Source organism: Mesitornis unicolor, unplaced genomic scaffold (genome assembly GCF_000695765.1).
Source record: "Mesitornis unicolor isolate BGI_N332 unplaced genomic scaffold, ASM69576v1 scaffold28466, whole genome shotgun sequence".
In the NCBI taxonomy this organism is placed as follows: Eukaryota; Metazoa; Chordata; class Aves; order Mesitornithiformes; family Mesitornithidae; genus Mesitornis; species Mesitornis unicolor.
Window position 1 is genome coordinate 1 of NW_010189403.1, and position 12,694 is coordinate 12,694.

Consider the following 12,694-nt stretch of genomic DNA (forward strand, 5'->3'; position numbering starts at 1 on the left):
TCCCTAACGTTCTGTGATTCTGTGTGAATCCCTGAGGATACTTTGTCTGCATTTACAAAGCCCTTGTGTAGAGCAGGAGGAGTCCCATATTGAAAGCCATTTAAGAACAATAATTTGAGTAAAATAAGAGACATCTAAGATTATTAAGTGGTTTGTTTTCATTTTTCATACTCTTTTTTAAGCAGCGTTTTCTGTCTAAGAATCTGATTAACTGCATTATGAAAAAGGGAATTATTTCAGTTTCTTGTAGGTAACAAAGAAGAATATTTATCCCACTATTTCTAAGAGATTCAGAACAAAAGCCTCAATTTTTTTAAAAAAGGGGGTGCTCAGCATGGGCTGATGTGACCCGCTAGAAGACTTTATCCTGCAGTTTGCTCACTGTGATTCTCTTTCTTGAAAGTTTTTCAGAACAGATCTCTGGGCTGAGTTACTTGCAGATCCCTTGTATCTCAAAGACTGTTTTTCTGCTTTGAGACAAGTCCATGTCCAGTTGTGTGACAAGGAATTGGAGGAGGAACTGCGAGAACGGTAGTGAGAAGGCTGCTTCTGGTGCTGCCATCAGCATCCGTTTGGACTGCAGCACTGCTACAAGCAGCCTATGAGAAGGATAATGGCCAAAAATAGGCTGTGATGATGGCAAATATTCCCCAAATATTGTCTTCCCTGTACACCTCTCAGACGGGACAGCAAGGCAACTGTGGTCAAAGATTGTGCCTGAGTCTGAAGAGCAACTCTGAAACAGAGGTGATGTTTCCAGGAAATGGCAACTGAGATGGACGAATTTGTTTACTCTCAGTTCACAGAATCACAGAATCGCTCGGTTGGAAAAGACCTCTGAGATCATCATGTCCAACCGTTCCTGTCTACCCCCTAAACCATATCCTTAAGTACCTCATCTACCCGCTCTTTAAATACATCCAGGGATGGTGACTCCACCACCTCCCTGGGCAGCCTGTTCCAGCTTCTGACGACCCTCTCAGTAAAGAACTTCCTCCTTATCTCTCACCTGAACCTCCCTTGGCACAGCTTGGTGCCGTTTCCCCTTGTTCTATCCCCCATCACCTGGGAGAAGAGACCAGCACCCACCTCTCTACAACCTCCCTTGAGGTAGTTGTAGGTGGTGATGAGGTCTCCCCTCAGCCTTCTCTTCTCCAGGCTAAACAAGCCCAGTTCCCTCAGCCGCTCCTCATCAGGCTTGTTCTCCAGAGCCCTCACCATCCTTGTGGCTCTTCTCTGAACACGCTCCAGAATCTCAACATCCTTCTTCTAGTGAGGGGCCCAGAACTGAACACAGTACTCGAGGTGCGGCCTCACCAGTGCCAAGTACAGGGGGATAATCACCTCCTTGGACCTGCTGGCCACACTGTTTTTAATACAGGCTAAGATGCCGTTGGCTTTTCTGGCCACGTGGGCACAGTGCTGGCTCATGTTAAGCCGACTGTCAACCAAGTTGTCAACAGTTGTGCTACATCCTGTCATGTCAGCTATGGCCCTTTCCTGCCACTGGAAGAAAAAGTTTAGCCTGACTGATCAAGAAGTTAGGCACTGCTGTTTTAAAATTTATATTCATAAAGTGGCAATGTGAAAAACAAAGCTTCTTACTGAATAGCTCTGCTGTCTAAGGATTTGGAGCATCTTTACATAAACATCTAGTATATTTGTATATGTGCGTATGTAGATATATTAGTGTTTGCTTGTGTTACTGAAAAGATGTATCTATGCTTCCATTAGTTGGAAAGAGGCAGATAAAGAAGATGAGAGAGAGTGAAGGAATTCCGCTCTGAGGGGTATTTTAAATGGACATCTGCTTCTGAAACCTGGAAAATAAACCTGCATTAGACTTTAAATTGTAGTTGTAGTATGCTACGTTCTCATTCATAATCCAGCATAAAGATATAGAGATACAGGAGATAATGAAACAAAATAGAACTGCAACTCCACCCTATTCTTTATACAGCATTACATCAAAGATAAAAAAAACTCATAAATGAGCTGTAGAAATGCAGCTAAAGTAACTGTTAATAGCTAGTACTGACTTAAGAAATTCTGGGAAATTATTTGATGTGACTATGTAGATTTTATCTTATAAAGTTTTTGTTTAGTCTTTAAAATACTACATCATACCATAGATGGGGAGCAAAAAGGCCAGTTGAAATGAAAAGAAGAAGAACAGAGAGCAACCTAGGAAAGGAAAGCACAAGGGGAAAAGATTAAAAATTCATCTCCATTCTTGGTTACACTAAGTGCCGGCCTTTGAGCCCCAATGCACGAAGATCTTACTCAGTTTACTTACACAGTTTACAGTGATCTTCTGTTCCCCATCTTTGGTACTTGTATGTCTGCTCGTTTTAACCAGATCAGCCAATACATCTCTTCCACAAGTGCTGCTTCAGAACTACCATTGGGTTTTCAGATGTTGGATTTTACAGGCTAACTCTGCCATACATTTATTGATACAATATGCACACCTTTAAAATAAGAACTAGCTTTCTTAATGTGCTTTCTGGTTTTATAACTGTATAACTATTGTGATCTTTTTTCAGATTTTCTAAAATAATCCGTATCTCAATGTCAAGCAGAATTTTGATGAAGACGTTAAAAACCGCATTGCGTTTCTACAGCCCTCTAAACCAAATGTGTCTGGTGTACACTCATTCTGTTGGCATCATGTAATGCTAAATTTTGATAAGAATTATCATATCTATGTTTCTGTTGCTATGTCTAAACTTAATTACTTACAGTTAAAGCAGTTATGTTGGTGATACCCAGATCCTCAAACCTCAGGAAAATTGCTCACGTAATGGTCTGTAGTGAGGTAACAAGGCTGAGGAAAATGATGAATATCCAGGACATACAGGTTTCCTTTGATCTTCTCTAGCTTTTCTATTTTAGAGCATTTAAAGAGTTAAAGTACTAAATATAAAACAAGATAAACAGCAGGAGAGACAGACAGGAGAGCAGAAGACTGTTAAGATCTTTATCAGCCAGCACAGTAGGGTTGGGCCGGGACAGGGCAGAGGGCAGGTTGGTGTCAGCTGAGCTTCAGATCAGGGTGAACCAACCACAGCCTGCTGCTTGCCGCTTCACTGGGCTCTTCTGAAGCCTGGCACAATTTGTGTATATGTGATTCTATGATTATTTTCACTAAATTGTGCAAAATTTTCTTCGTTTGAGGCTCTTTATGTTGAAAATCCAGTAGGAAGTTTGTTTCCTATACAGTTTAACGACTTGGCTCTTGTGTACAATGTGTCTATCATGCCCTGTTCATGTTTCTCTAGTTTGCCATTACAGTGATCTGAAAAGGCGATCTGAGTAGATACAGGGTCAGGAAGCCTTGAACCCTGCCATATGATAGTGATAGAAATTAGATTATTTTATTCTGGCTTATTGTGTGTTTTCTTCAAAGTGAGTTTTAAAACCTACGTCAGGGGAGCTCTTCAAGGACAGAGCTGAAGTAGGTGTGACTTCAATCCGTGATGAAATGTAGGTCAGAAAGGGTGTGTATTATTACATGTTCTTTAAGCAGTTAAGGAATGACTGTCCTTTTGTATAATTAGTGAGTTGACTGCCCTGAAAGTTGCTACAGCAGGTTTCAGAGGCTTTTGTGAGGCATCAGAGAGTTGTCAGTTTTATTAAGTGAAGAGAATTGTAACATTATCATAACTGATTTTTTCTAGAGATTTCGAAGTTGTTTCTTCCTTCAGATGCAGTATTAGAGACTTTCCTTATGAGATAGATCAGCATTAAAAACCTCTGCCAACAAACTGGCTCTGTCTCATTTGCACATCACAATATGATCTCCTTGTGTAAAAATATTAAAGGCACATCTAGTGTGTGTATTTTACCCAGAAACACTCGACTGGGTAAGTAGCAATGTGTATTTCATTATCAGTTACCCAGTCCCTCAACGGGGGACTGTCAACTGGGATGATCACCAGACCGTGAGAAACAAGTCCTTACAAAAGCATTATTTGAGGCTGGGCTTTATGGACTGCGTGGTGCATTTGAGAGACTGGCAGGATTTCAGTTTTCTTTAATTTCTCCAGGGGAAGATACAAAGATGAGTTCCTTTGTACATCCTAAGGCTCAAAAAGCTCAAAAGTTTCTTCTCACTTCCTCGAGTTTGTTATCAAGAGACGAGATACATATAAAGCAGTATCATTTTCTGCAGACTTGTGGGATTAGCTGTGCTTTATTTCTGCTTCTGGAGTTTTAATTATTCAGTGCCCATCTTTGGGTTTTCTAGCATCTCAATGCATTACCTAACTTTGGCATGACACCCAAAGCACCATCCTTTTCGCTGCTAATTTGATCATTGTCTTGTAAATTTTGTTGGGATGTTGTTTAGACATGAAGTATCGCTTTCCTGCTTTTAAGTGCACTCTTAAACAACTTTTCCTTATATACTATTAAAATCTTAAGTAGTTAGATAGTGGGTATTTTCAGTAACTTGCCTATGTACAATATTCATAGGACTGCTACAGTTTGGTGACCCTAGGTTATTTCAGAGAAGTTTTATTCTAAGTGTGGGTTGTCATTAATACAAACAGATAAACAAATATTTTGGCATATTCCAAATAACTGTGTTTAGTTTAAAAGGTCCCATGAAGTTGTTCATATAGGTGTATTTTTGTTAGTGACCAACAAAACTGTTCTTGAAACATATTATTTAAAGTTTATCCATCATAAATTAATCAAACCCCAAATAAATAGGCACATAAATGAATAAGCAAGGCACAATCATAGGAATTATCAGGACAATGAACAATTTGTCCTGTGATTTAACTTAAAAATAGATACAAATTTAAATGTAGAAACTTTGGTTCAGTAGGCTCACTTTGCCCCAGTTACTTTGCCATAAAATGAAATTTAGAAATGCTGTAGATTTGCCTTCAAGAAACCTTGTCTTAGGGGAAGTCACCAGTGCTGAGGTAGCTGCCTTCTACTTGTCTTACTAACCCTGGGATTGTACGAGTAGGTTGGCATAGGGAGTGATAAAGACTCTGTCTCTTCCCTTATGTAGAACTTCCTTTTGTGATACTGATCTGTATTAAGCCTTGAAAACCGGGGAGGCATGACAGTTTTGTCTGTCTTTGGCACCTGATGATTAAGCATAGCGGAGCAGCAAGTCCAGAGCTTACCAGAGGAAATGACAGGCAGTAAAGCAGAGGATGTTGTTCTGTGTTAAATCACAGCTAAAGATGGGAATGGTTCCAGTGCCCTTTGTCTGTAGGTGTGCATGCAGCCCTGTAATTGAAAAGGTGTCTGTAAGCTTCATCTAAGCCTTTAGTATTACAATCTGATTTTCGGGAAACTTTCTTCCTGGAGTAGATACCATCAACAACTTCTACTGATGACTTTATGATCCTTTATAATATATTAAAAAGACAGACACATGCTTGTTGTGTCATTTACATTTTTAAACATTAAATCAGAAGTGAAATTTGTTGGCATACTTTGTTGTTGCTTGTTGTGTGTTATATTCGGCTTTTCAGTAAATATTTTTTACACAATGTTGCAATCTGCAGCTGATTTCCTTGTGAAGGACAACTTTCCCCATGTTGCTTGTTTAAGATTACTCATCACAGCTAAATGCCTGACTGTAGAATGACCTTCTAACTTGGGTGCAAAAAAAAGAGCAGTACCTACATTTCTAAGGTAGCAATGTGGAAATTTGACTAAACAGACTTCTTAAATGCCAGGCAATAAGATTATAAATTCCTGCAGATCTGCAGTCTCAACAGTTCTAAAAATAAGAAAAGGAGCAAAAGTGAAGACTTTTGACTGGAACCGTCAAATGACCTAAATGTTACTGACTTCCTGAATATTAAAGGTGCTTAAAAGTATTTGGTGCTTTATTTATATGTGTGTTATGAAAAATAAATATGTATTATCCCTGACAGCTTCTGTTAATATTGAGTTATACAGTCTTTCAAGATTTCCTTCAAGTATTTTTGCCAGTATTAACTAAACACAAATCTTACACATGTAGCATTACTGTGGCAACAGATACAGATGAAAGTCCTCAACAAATACATGTCGGCAGAGCTTGCTCTGGTTTGAAATAGCCCAAGCTGGGGTGCAGTGCAGATGGACGTGCTGCTTGATTTCTAAACAGTTAACTTGACATTCCCAAGGGCTGGCTGTTCACCCTGCCCACCCAAACAGCTCCCGGTCCCTGGGTGTGGTGAACGCCTTTGATAAGTACCTGTGTGCAGCTCACAGCAACAGCTGTGCAGAGCCAGGACAGCAGTAATATGAAACCAGTCCTGTTGGTTTTTGTTCATGGCCCTGGAGGCTGAAATCTGCATTCCAGATGAAACCTGCAGCAAATCGGAACAGAGCCTCCTGTTTTTTTCTGCTTTCCTCGGCTCCAAGGGCGCTCACCCGAGTTCACTCTGGCCGGCAGGGAGTGGGGATGGGGACTCTGCACAGACTCTGGGCAGTGGCACTGGGAACTTCAGATTCGTTACTTCAGGTTTCCATTTGACATTTTTTGGTGATGATGGATTTACAGCGGAAGATCTTTATCCAAGTAGAGAGGCTGTGCAAAGGAATCCATCGGGAATTTTCTGCTGAAAGCCACTCGCAGCTCAGGCACCGGGACAAGGAAGTAGCAAACTGCAAACGCGCCCAGTTGCCGTCGGGAGGCTGGTTTGTGTAGCTGCTCCGCACTTTGTAGCGCTTTGTAGGAAGTTGTGTGCAGCCAGTAGGATTGCAGGAGTCCCAGCAGTAACCATTGGGTGAAGTTTCAGCCGAGATTAGTGCGCTGGCATATTTGCTGTGACAAAAAGCCCTTTGTGTAAAGGAACAAGTTACCGACGCTGCTGAGTGCTTTTTTTACGGTGGGTCTTTGGCTGCTCCCGTGGTCGGGTTTGGAGACTTGTGGGCCCCTTGGGCTGCCGCGCTGGAGGCGGAAGGAGGGGCAGGGTGCCTGGGGAAGGCCGGCGGGCCCTGCTGCGGGACCGGGGTGAGGTCAGTCTCCTGTCTGAATGCCTGCGGTAAATATTTGTTTAGCAGTCAGTAGCACTGCCAGAAGCAAACTTATTCTGTGCTTCATGCAACATGGAAGAAGAAAATGTGGTGTGTGATTCTAGTGGGCTTTCAGACCCAGAGAGCACGGCAGAAAGCGAACCTGATCTTTTCACTACCTTTTCTGTGAAAACGTTTTTTGGATTTACAACCAAATTTGAATCTGCAGCTTCCAAAGAAGAAACAGTACTTAAAGCATTTCAACCTTTGCACACCAATGTAAATATTCATGGTAACACCTGGCATGAGAGGAATGATAATGATTATAATGACGACTCAGAAAACCAGCACGGCGTGAATAGTACCAGTGGCCAAGCTGATCCAATGTCTGGCAGGCAAACTGACCTGGAACTGGAGTTAGCTGAACAAAATGAATTAATTCTTCACCATTTAAGGTTTCTACGGACTTCTTTGTCTGGATCTGACAATGATGACAAGGATGCTATTCTTGTACAAGGTACTTTGGTTCATACAACAAGTGATACAGAATCAGATGCGGAGAGTAAGGACCTAGACACGGATGAAAACAATACAAGCAAATCTGGGCTAAATAATGCTGCTTTGTCTGCTGAGACGGTGGATGATAACAATCAAAATAAGGAAGAGTCAGAATCAGAAGGGCAGAGCAGCAGTGATGACACTGTGAGTACAGATGACATTGAGTTACACCCACCAATTTCTAAGCAGCTCCCAAAAGAGCTGGATGGTATTCTGGAGAATGACTCCAATGGGAAGGACAAAATGTTAATGGATGAGCAGTTCAGTTGCTTGCTTGCCGCAGGGGAATGCCCTCAAGAACTTCTAGATGAAGAACAAAGACCTTCAGCTGATAATACATCACTCCAAAAAACAGCACTGGCTGAAAAGACGTTCCAGCTGCCCGCTTTCTTCAGTGGACTACGTGTAAGGAAAAAGGGACTAACCGCAGAAGATGGGGAAACTGTTACAGAAATTAAACTAAGGGAGAATGATTTAGCTCTGCTTAAGTTACGACAGCCTGTTAAGAAATCCAGTATTACATCAGGCTTGACCACTAAAAAGAAACCAGCTGAACCTAAAGCAAGTCCTACTTTCCTGGAACAACTCTCGCACTTGTTAAACATAGACGTTTCCAAGAATGAAGATAGAACCGAAGACTCTGGTGAGGGATCTGGGGAGACCGAGGACAGCGATGAAGCTCAAGAGAACAAAGCCTCCGGCAAAACAGAACCACGATTTCCCTCTGAGGAAATAAAATCAAGCCCTGCTGAATCTGCACTGGACGTTTTTAAAGCTTTATTCACACGGCCTCCCAAAAAAGAAACAACTGCAAATACTTCAGAGCTGGAAGCACTAAAACGCAAAATGAGAAATGAAAAAGAGTCCTTGAAAGCTGTATTTGAAAGGTCAAAATCAAAACCTGGGGATGGACCATCAGACAAATCTGTAGGTTGAATTACTTTTTCTTCCTAAGGTCTGGAAGTAGATGGATAAAAAATAATTTCTTTACAAATTATTGGTGGAGTCTTAAGGTCAAAATGTTAAAATTGCCCTCTTCTTTTGGCAATCTCAAATCTTAGGTTCCCAACTGAAGAAATCTTGGGGCTAATTTTTCAAAATTGTTGGTCACCTGCAGTTGTAACAGAATTTAGTGAGAACTGGTGATAGCTGCAGCCTTTCACGTAGCTTAAAAATAAGTTTCTGATTTTAAAAGATCAATACAAAACAGTTGCCCATATGTGAAGTATGGCTTTAAATCAATTTAGTGCTGCAAATATTTACTGTAGTATTACTTAATAGTCTCTCAGTCTCACTTTGTTTTCTTTCATTGAGTTTTTTAGAAGTAATACTTCATTTTACCTTTAGAAGTAACTCTATTGTAAGAGCTGATACAAGAAGTTATGGATGCTTTTCAACTCAGTTTGTCCAAGACATAGAATTTAAAAGTACTTTTTTTCTTATTTACATACCTGTATCTGGCTTTGCAAATATTGATAAGCATTTAACCTTACCCAAGTATAACTTAATGATTCCAATTAGACTACTTAAGTTATGGTTTAATGTAATAATTTGCAAGGTTAATATTCCTATGCATTTAGATATTTATTTAAAATATTTTTAAGAAAAGGTAAAAAAATCTATGCTAAGTTTTCCTAGAACCATAATAATAAACGAATTTGGGTGTGATTTGAACTCTTCAATTGAATGGGTAACCCTTGAGTTGGCATTCCCTCAACACAAAATTCTTACAGCTACATCTTTGGCAGATATAATCAGTCCTGAAGAATGTTATTATTGGCTAAAGGGGGAGTTATCTGAATGATTAAATTTGCAGTGTTGGACCATAATCCTGAAGCTCCTTAAGTTAATTTGCTGTGTACTCTCATTTTTTTTTTATTCTTACATAAAATTAAAAAGTGTCTAAAATCTTGACTGACACCTGGGTAGACTGATAATACCAGTTTGTAGTAAATAACCCATAGGGAGGAGAGAAGAGGTGCTCGTTTGCTGTGGCGTGTACAGCAATTGCAGTCGGTGTGTGCCCTTGCCATTCCTGGGTTGTTTCTTCCTGCTTACACCATTCCCTGTGCGGTGCTGGCGTAAGTGTTTGTGTGGCTCCCAGCAAACTGATTTGGGAAGCTGTCATCACCCACGGTGAGGGAGGGAGTCAGAAGGAGTGGCTTTGAAAAAATGTCTGCTTAACGTCTGGTCTAGTGCACGTGTACATCTTCTGAGGGCAAAGCCAGAGAAAGGGGTCTTGCCTTTTCTTTTTCCTTGCTCATGTGGGCTGTTTGTGGGGCCACCTTCATATAGGGTTTTGCTGTCGCTGCGGTTGTGTCTACGCAATTGCTTGTAGTAGCATGCTGTAAATCAGATTACAGAAATGTTAGAGATGTTTTAAAAAAAAAAGTAAACCTCTAAAGGAATATTTGTTTAGTGGAGTTTTTGTTTGGTTTTTCTTTTCCCCATTTAAAGGATTATTTTAGCATTCCAGTTGACTGCAGTCTCATTAAGCTGCAGCAGCACTTTGATGTGGTGGTATTATGTGGTACGTGGACTGAGCAAGCTGCTGGGGGTGGGGCAGAAATTTCATAAACTAAATCTCCTTCCAGAAAATTATATTGTCAAATGATGTCTTAGGTGAATCCCAGTAATGTTTGCTTGTAAGAGGAGCACAGATGGGTCTTTTCACTCTGGAAAAAAAAGACAGGAACAAACCCTGGTGTTCTTGACCACCTCTATAGTTCACCAAAGGGTAAGCATCTTTCCACACTGCTGTGAACAGTTTCAACAGATCGTTGTGTGTCACATGCATTTATGTTATTTTCTTCCTCAAAATTATTTTTCTACACTGATTTCTCTTTATCTTTTCCAACCAACCGGGCACTGTTTCAGTAGAATAAGGCAGATAGCCATTCTGGAGTACACACATAGAGCTGAGCATGGCGGTTGCTGTTTTGGAATGAATTGATGCTGCAGACTTTAATTTTTTCTTGCGTAATTTTAACAGCCTGACCTGAGTCCCTCAGAGCAAGATGACAAGACTCCAGGGAGACTCCAGACTGTCTGGCCACCGCCAAAAGCAAAGCACGAAGAAGTAAAAGTAGGATTAAAGTACACAGAAGCAGGTAAAACAAAGAGGTGAAGCACTTGCAGAAATTAGCTTCTGACATTTTTGATCTTGTTTAGTACAGAGATGGTGATAAGTCACAGTGTTTTCTTATCTGGAAGAACAGACCTTATGTTTTGGATATGTTGTTTACTGCTACTTGTTAAGCATCTGGTTTTTAAATGTAAATTGCTAAATCTGTGTTGAAATCTAAATGCCTGCCTGTACAAATTTATGAGGAAAGAAGTGGTTGTTTTGATGAGTTTATCCATTTCTAATGGGATTCTGTTCAAATGTGCGACAGAATAGTGAACAAAGGGAAACCTGACTGCCTTTTCCATTGCCTTAAAGTGTGGGGGCAGTGACCTGCTGGACTCTAGTCTGGCTACAGATTTTCTTCTGGGAGTGTGCAGAATAAAAGTAATTAATACCATTATTGTAACTTGTGAATAAACAGAGAAATACTCATAAATGCTCACATAATTTTTGTAGCTAGCCATGTATGTTATTCTATACAAATGTATGAGAGTATGTCTGAAGTGCAATGCTAACTAGTTACCAGATAAGCTTTCCACAGAAAAATACTTCTTAATTTTTTTATATTTAGATAAACACAGTACATATTTACAAGGCAAAGAGTGATTATTGTAGTCACCACAACTCTGTTTCAAATTTGTATTCTTAAATACAAACCAGGAAGTCCTTGTTACTCTGGAATTAGTCATAAGGTGTGGAATTGTCTGAATTATCAACATGAAAGGCAATAGACCATCTGTTCTTCACATACCTGGAGATTTTAGAAAATACCACCTAGGAAGGACTAAGTAGAATTAAAAATCAAGCTTTTATACTGCCTTGCTGTGAGAAATTGTACAAGGTAATGCTGTGTGGTTCTTTCTAGTTCCAGTGGTTGCCTTTTTGGCCTTGTATATGAGAGAGAATAGGAGTTGTGGATGTACTGTTTTGTATTGTTTAGTGTATTCTTTCTCTTTCCTCAGTTTTCTCTGCCTTAATTTTCCTTTCTTGTAAAGTGGGCGTGATACTGGAAGTGTAAAAGTTGCTGAAAGATTCAGAAAACTTGGGTTTGACAGGGTTCTAAGACAGACAGAATTGAATTTACAGTGGATCTGATCAGTCTGAGGTGTGGGAGTGTATCACCAGATGACCAGGACAGGTATTCAGCTGTTGACAAGGAGTGCTGCAGGCTCTTTCTGCTACTCTTAGCTTCTTATTTAGGCTATATCCTTGCCATATTTGATTTTACCTGAATAAATATTTTTTCTCCTAATGACTGTAGTCATCTGTGGCAGAAGCATATGCTGAAATAAACAAAGGAAAGGAAACTGAATTTAGAAAAACCTCTAGATTCTACTACTTTTCGAGAAATTAGGTCATGCTTTCCTGAAATGTGAGTAGGAGGGACAGACTGGCTTAGAGCCCATGCAAATTGTTACTCTTTTGTTACTGTGATTTTTGTGTGGCAGTGTAATCAACGTGCTGATGGTTAGTTTGCTAAGTCAAATTTTTATACAGACCAGATTCTGCAGTTCATTAGTCACGCCAGCGTCTGGCAGAGGGAGGGATCTGAATGAAAACAAACTGCTGGTGATTCAGCTGGGAGGAGACAGAAGTGGTGCATTTAAAGGACATAGGCAAAGACTATATTTGAGTGCGTGGTTATAGGTGTACCTCAGTGATTAGCAGGTTTGTTCTCCTTTCAGCTCTTTGTGGATGCCCAGAAAGCAGTTGTGGCATCAAAGACACTGCAAGCGATTGTTGGTTGCATATGATGGATCAGTTACATCTGCTTTTCTGAGTACCAGGGTGAATGTTTTAAAGCACTATGTGCAGGAATGAATTTATGCACACTTCTGCAAGTGAAGGGATTTACTGTTCATGACTAGTGCTGCTATAATTTTAAAAAACAGTTTGTATTCAATGTTGGTCTTATTGCTGGGGGGCAGGGTTTGTGGGGTTTTTTTAATGAATATGAAAGTGGCAATACAGCATTGCTTCTAAACTCAGTATCTTCTCTCTGACTGTGGTTGATGCCTTCAAAGTGCATGTATA

The 12,694-nt window shown here is 40.2% G+C and overlaps 1 protein-coding gene across 1 annotated transcript; it reads left to right on the top strand.

Annotated features, from left to right (window-relative positions):
- Positions 1 to 7,068: 7,068 nt before the first annotated feature.
- Positions 7,069 to 10,643, top strand: LOC104541901 (formin-like; the record flags this gene model as incomplete). The annotated part of the gene is made up of 2 exons (XM_010186060.1): positions 7,069 to 8,460; positions 10,526 to 10,643. Coding segments are annotated over exons 1-2 (1,510 nt in total), but the record flags the coding sequence as incomplete, so codon positions are not given.
- Between the last annotated feature and the right edge of the window lie 2,051 nt (positions 10,644 to 12,694).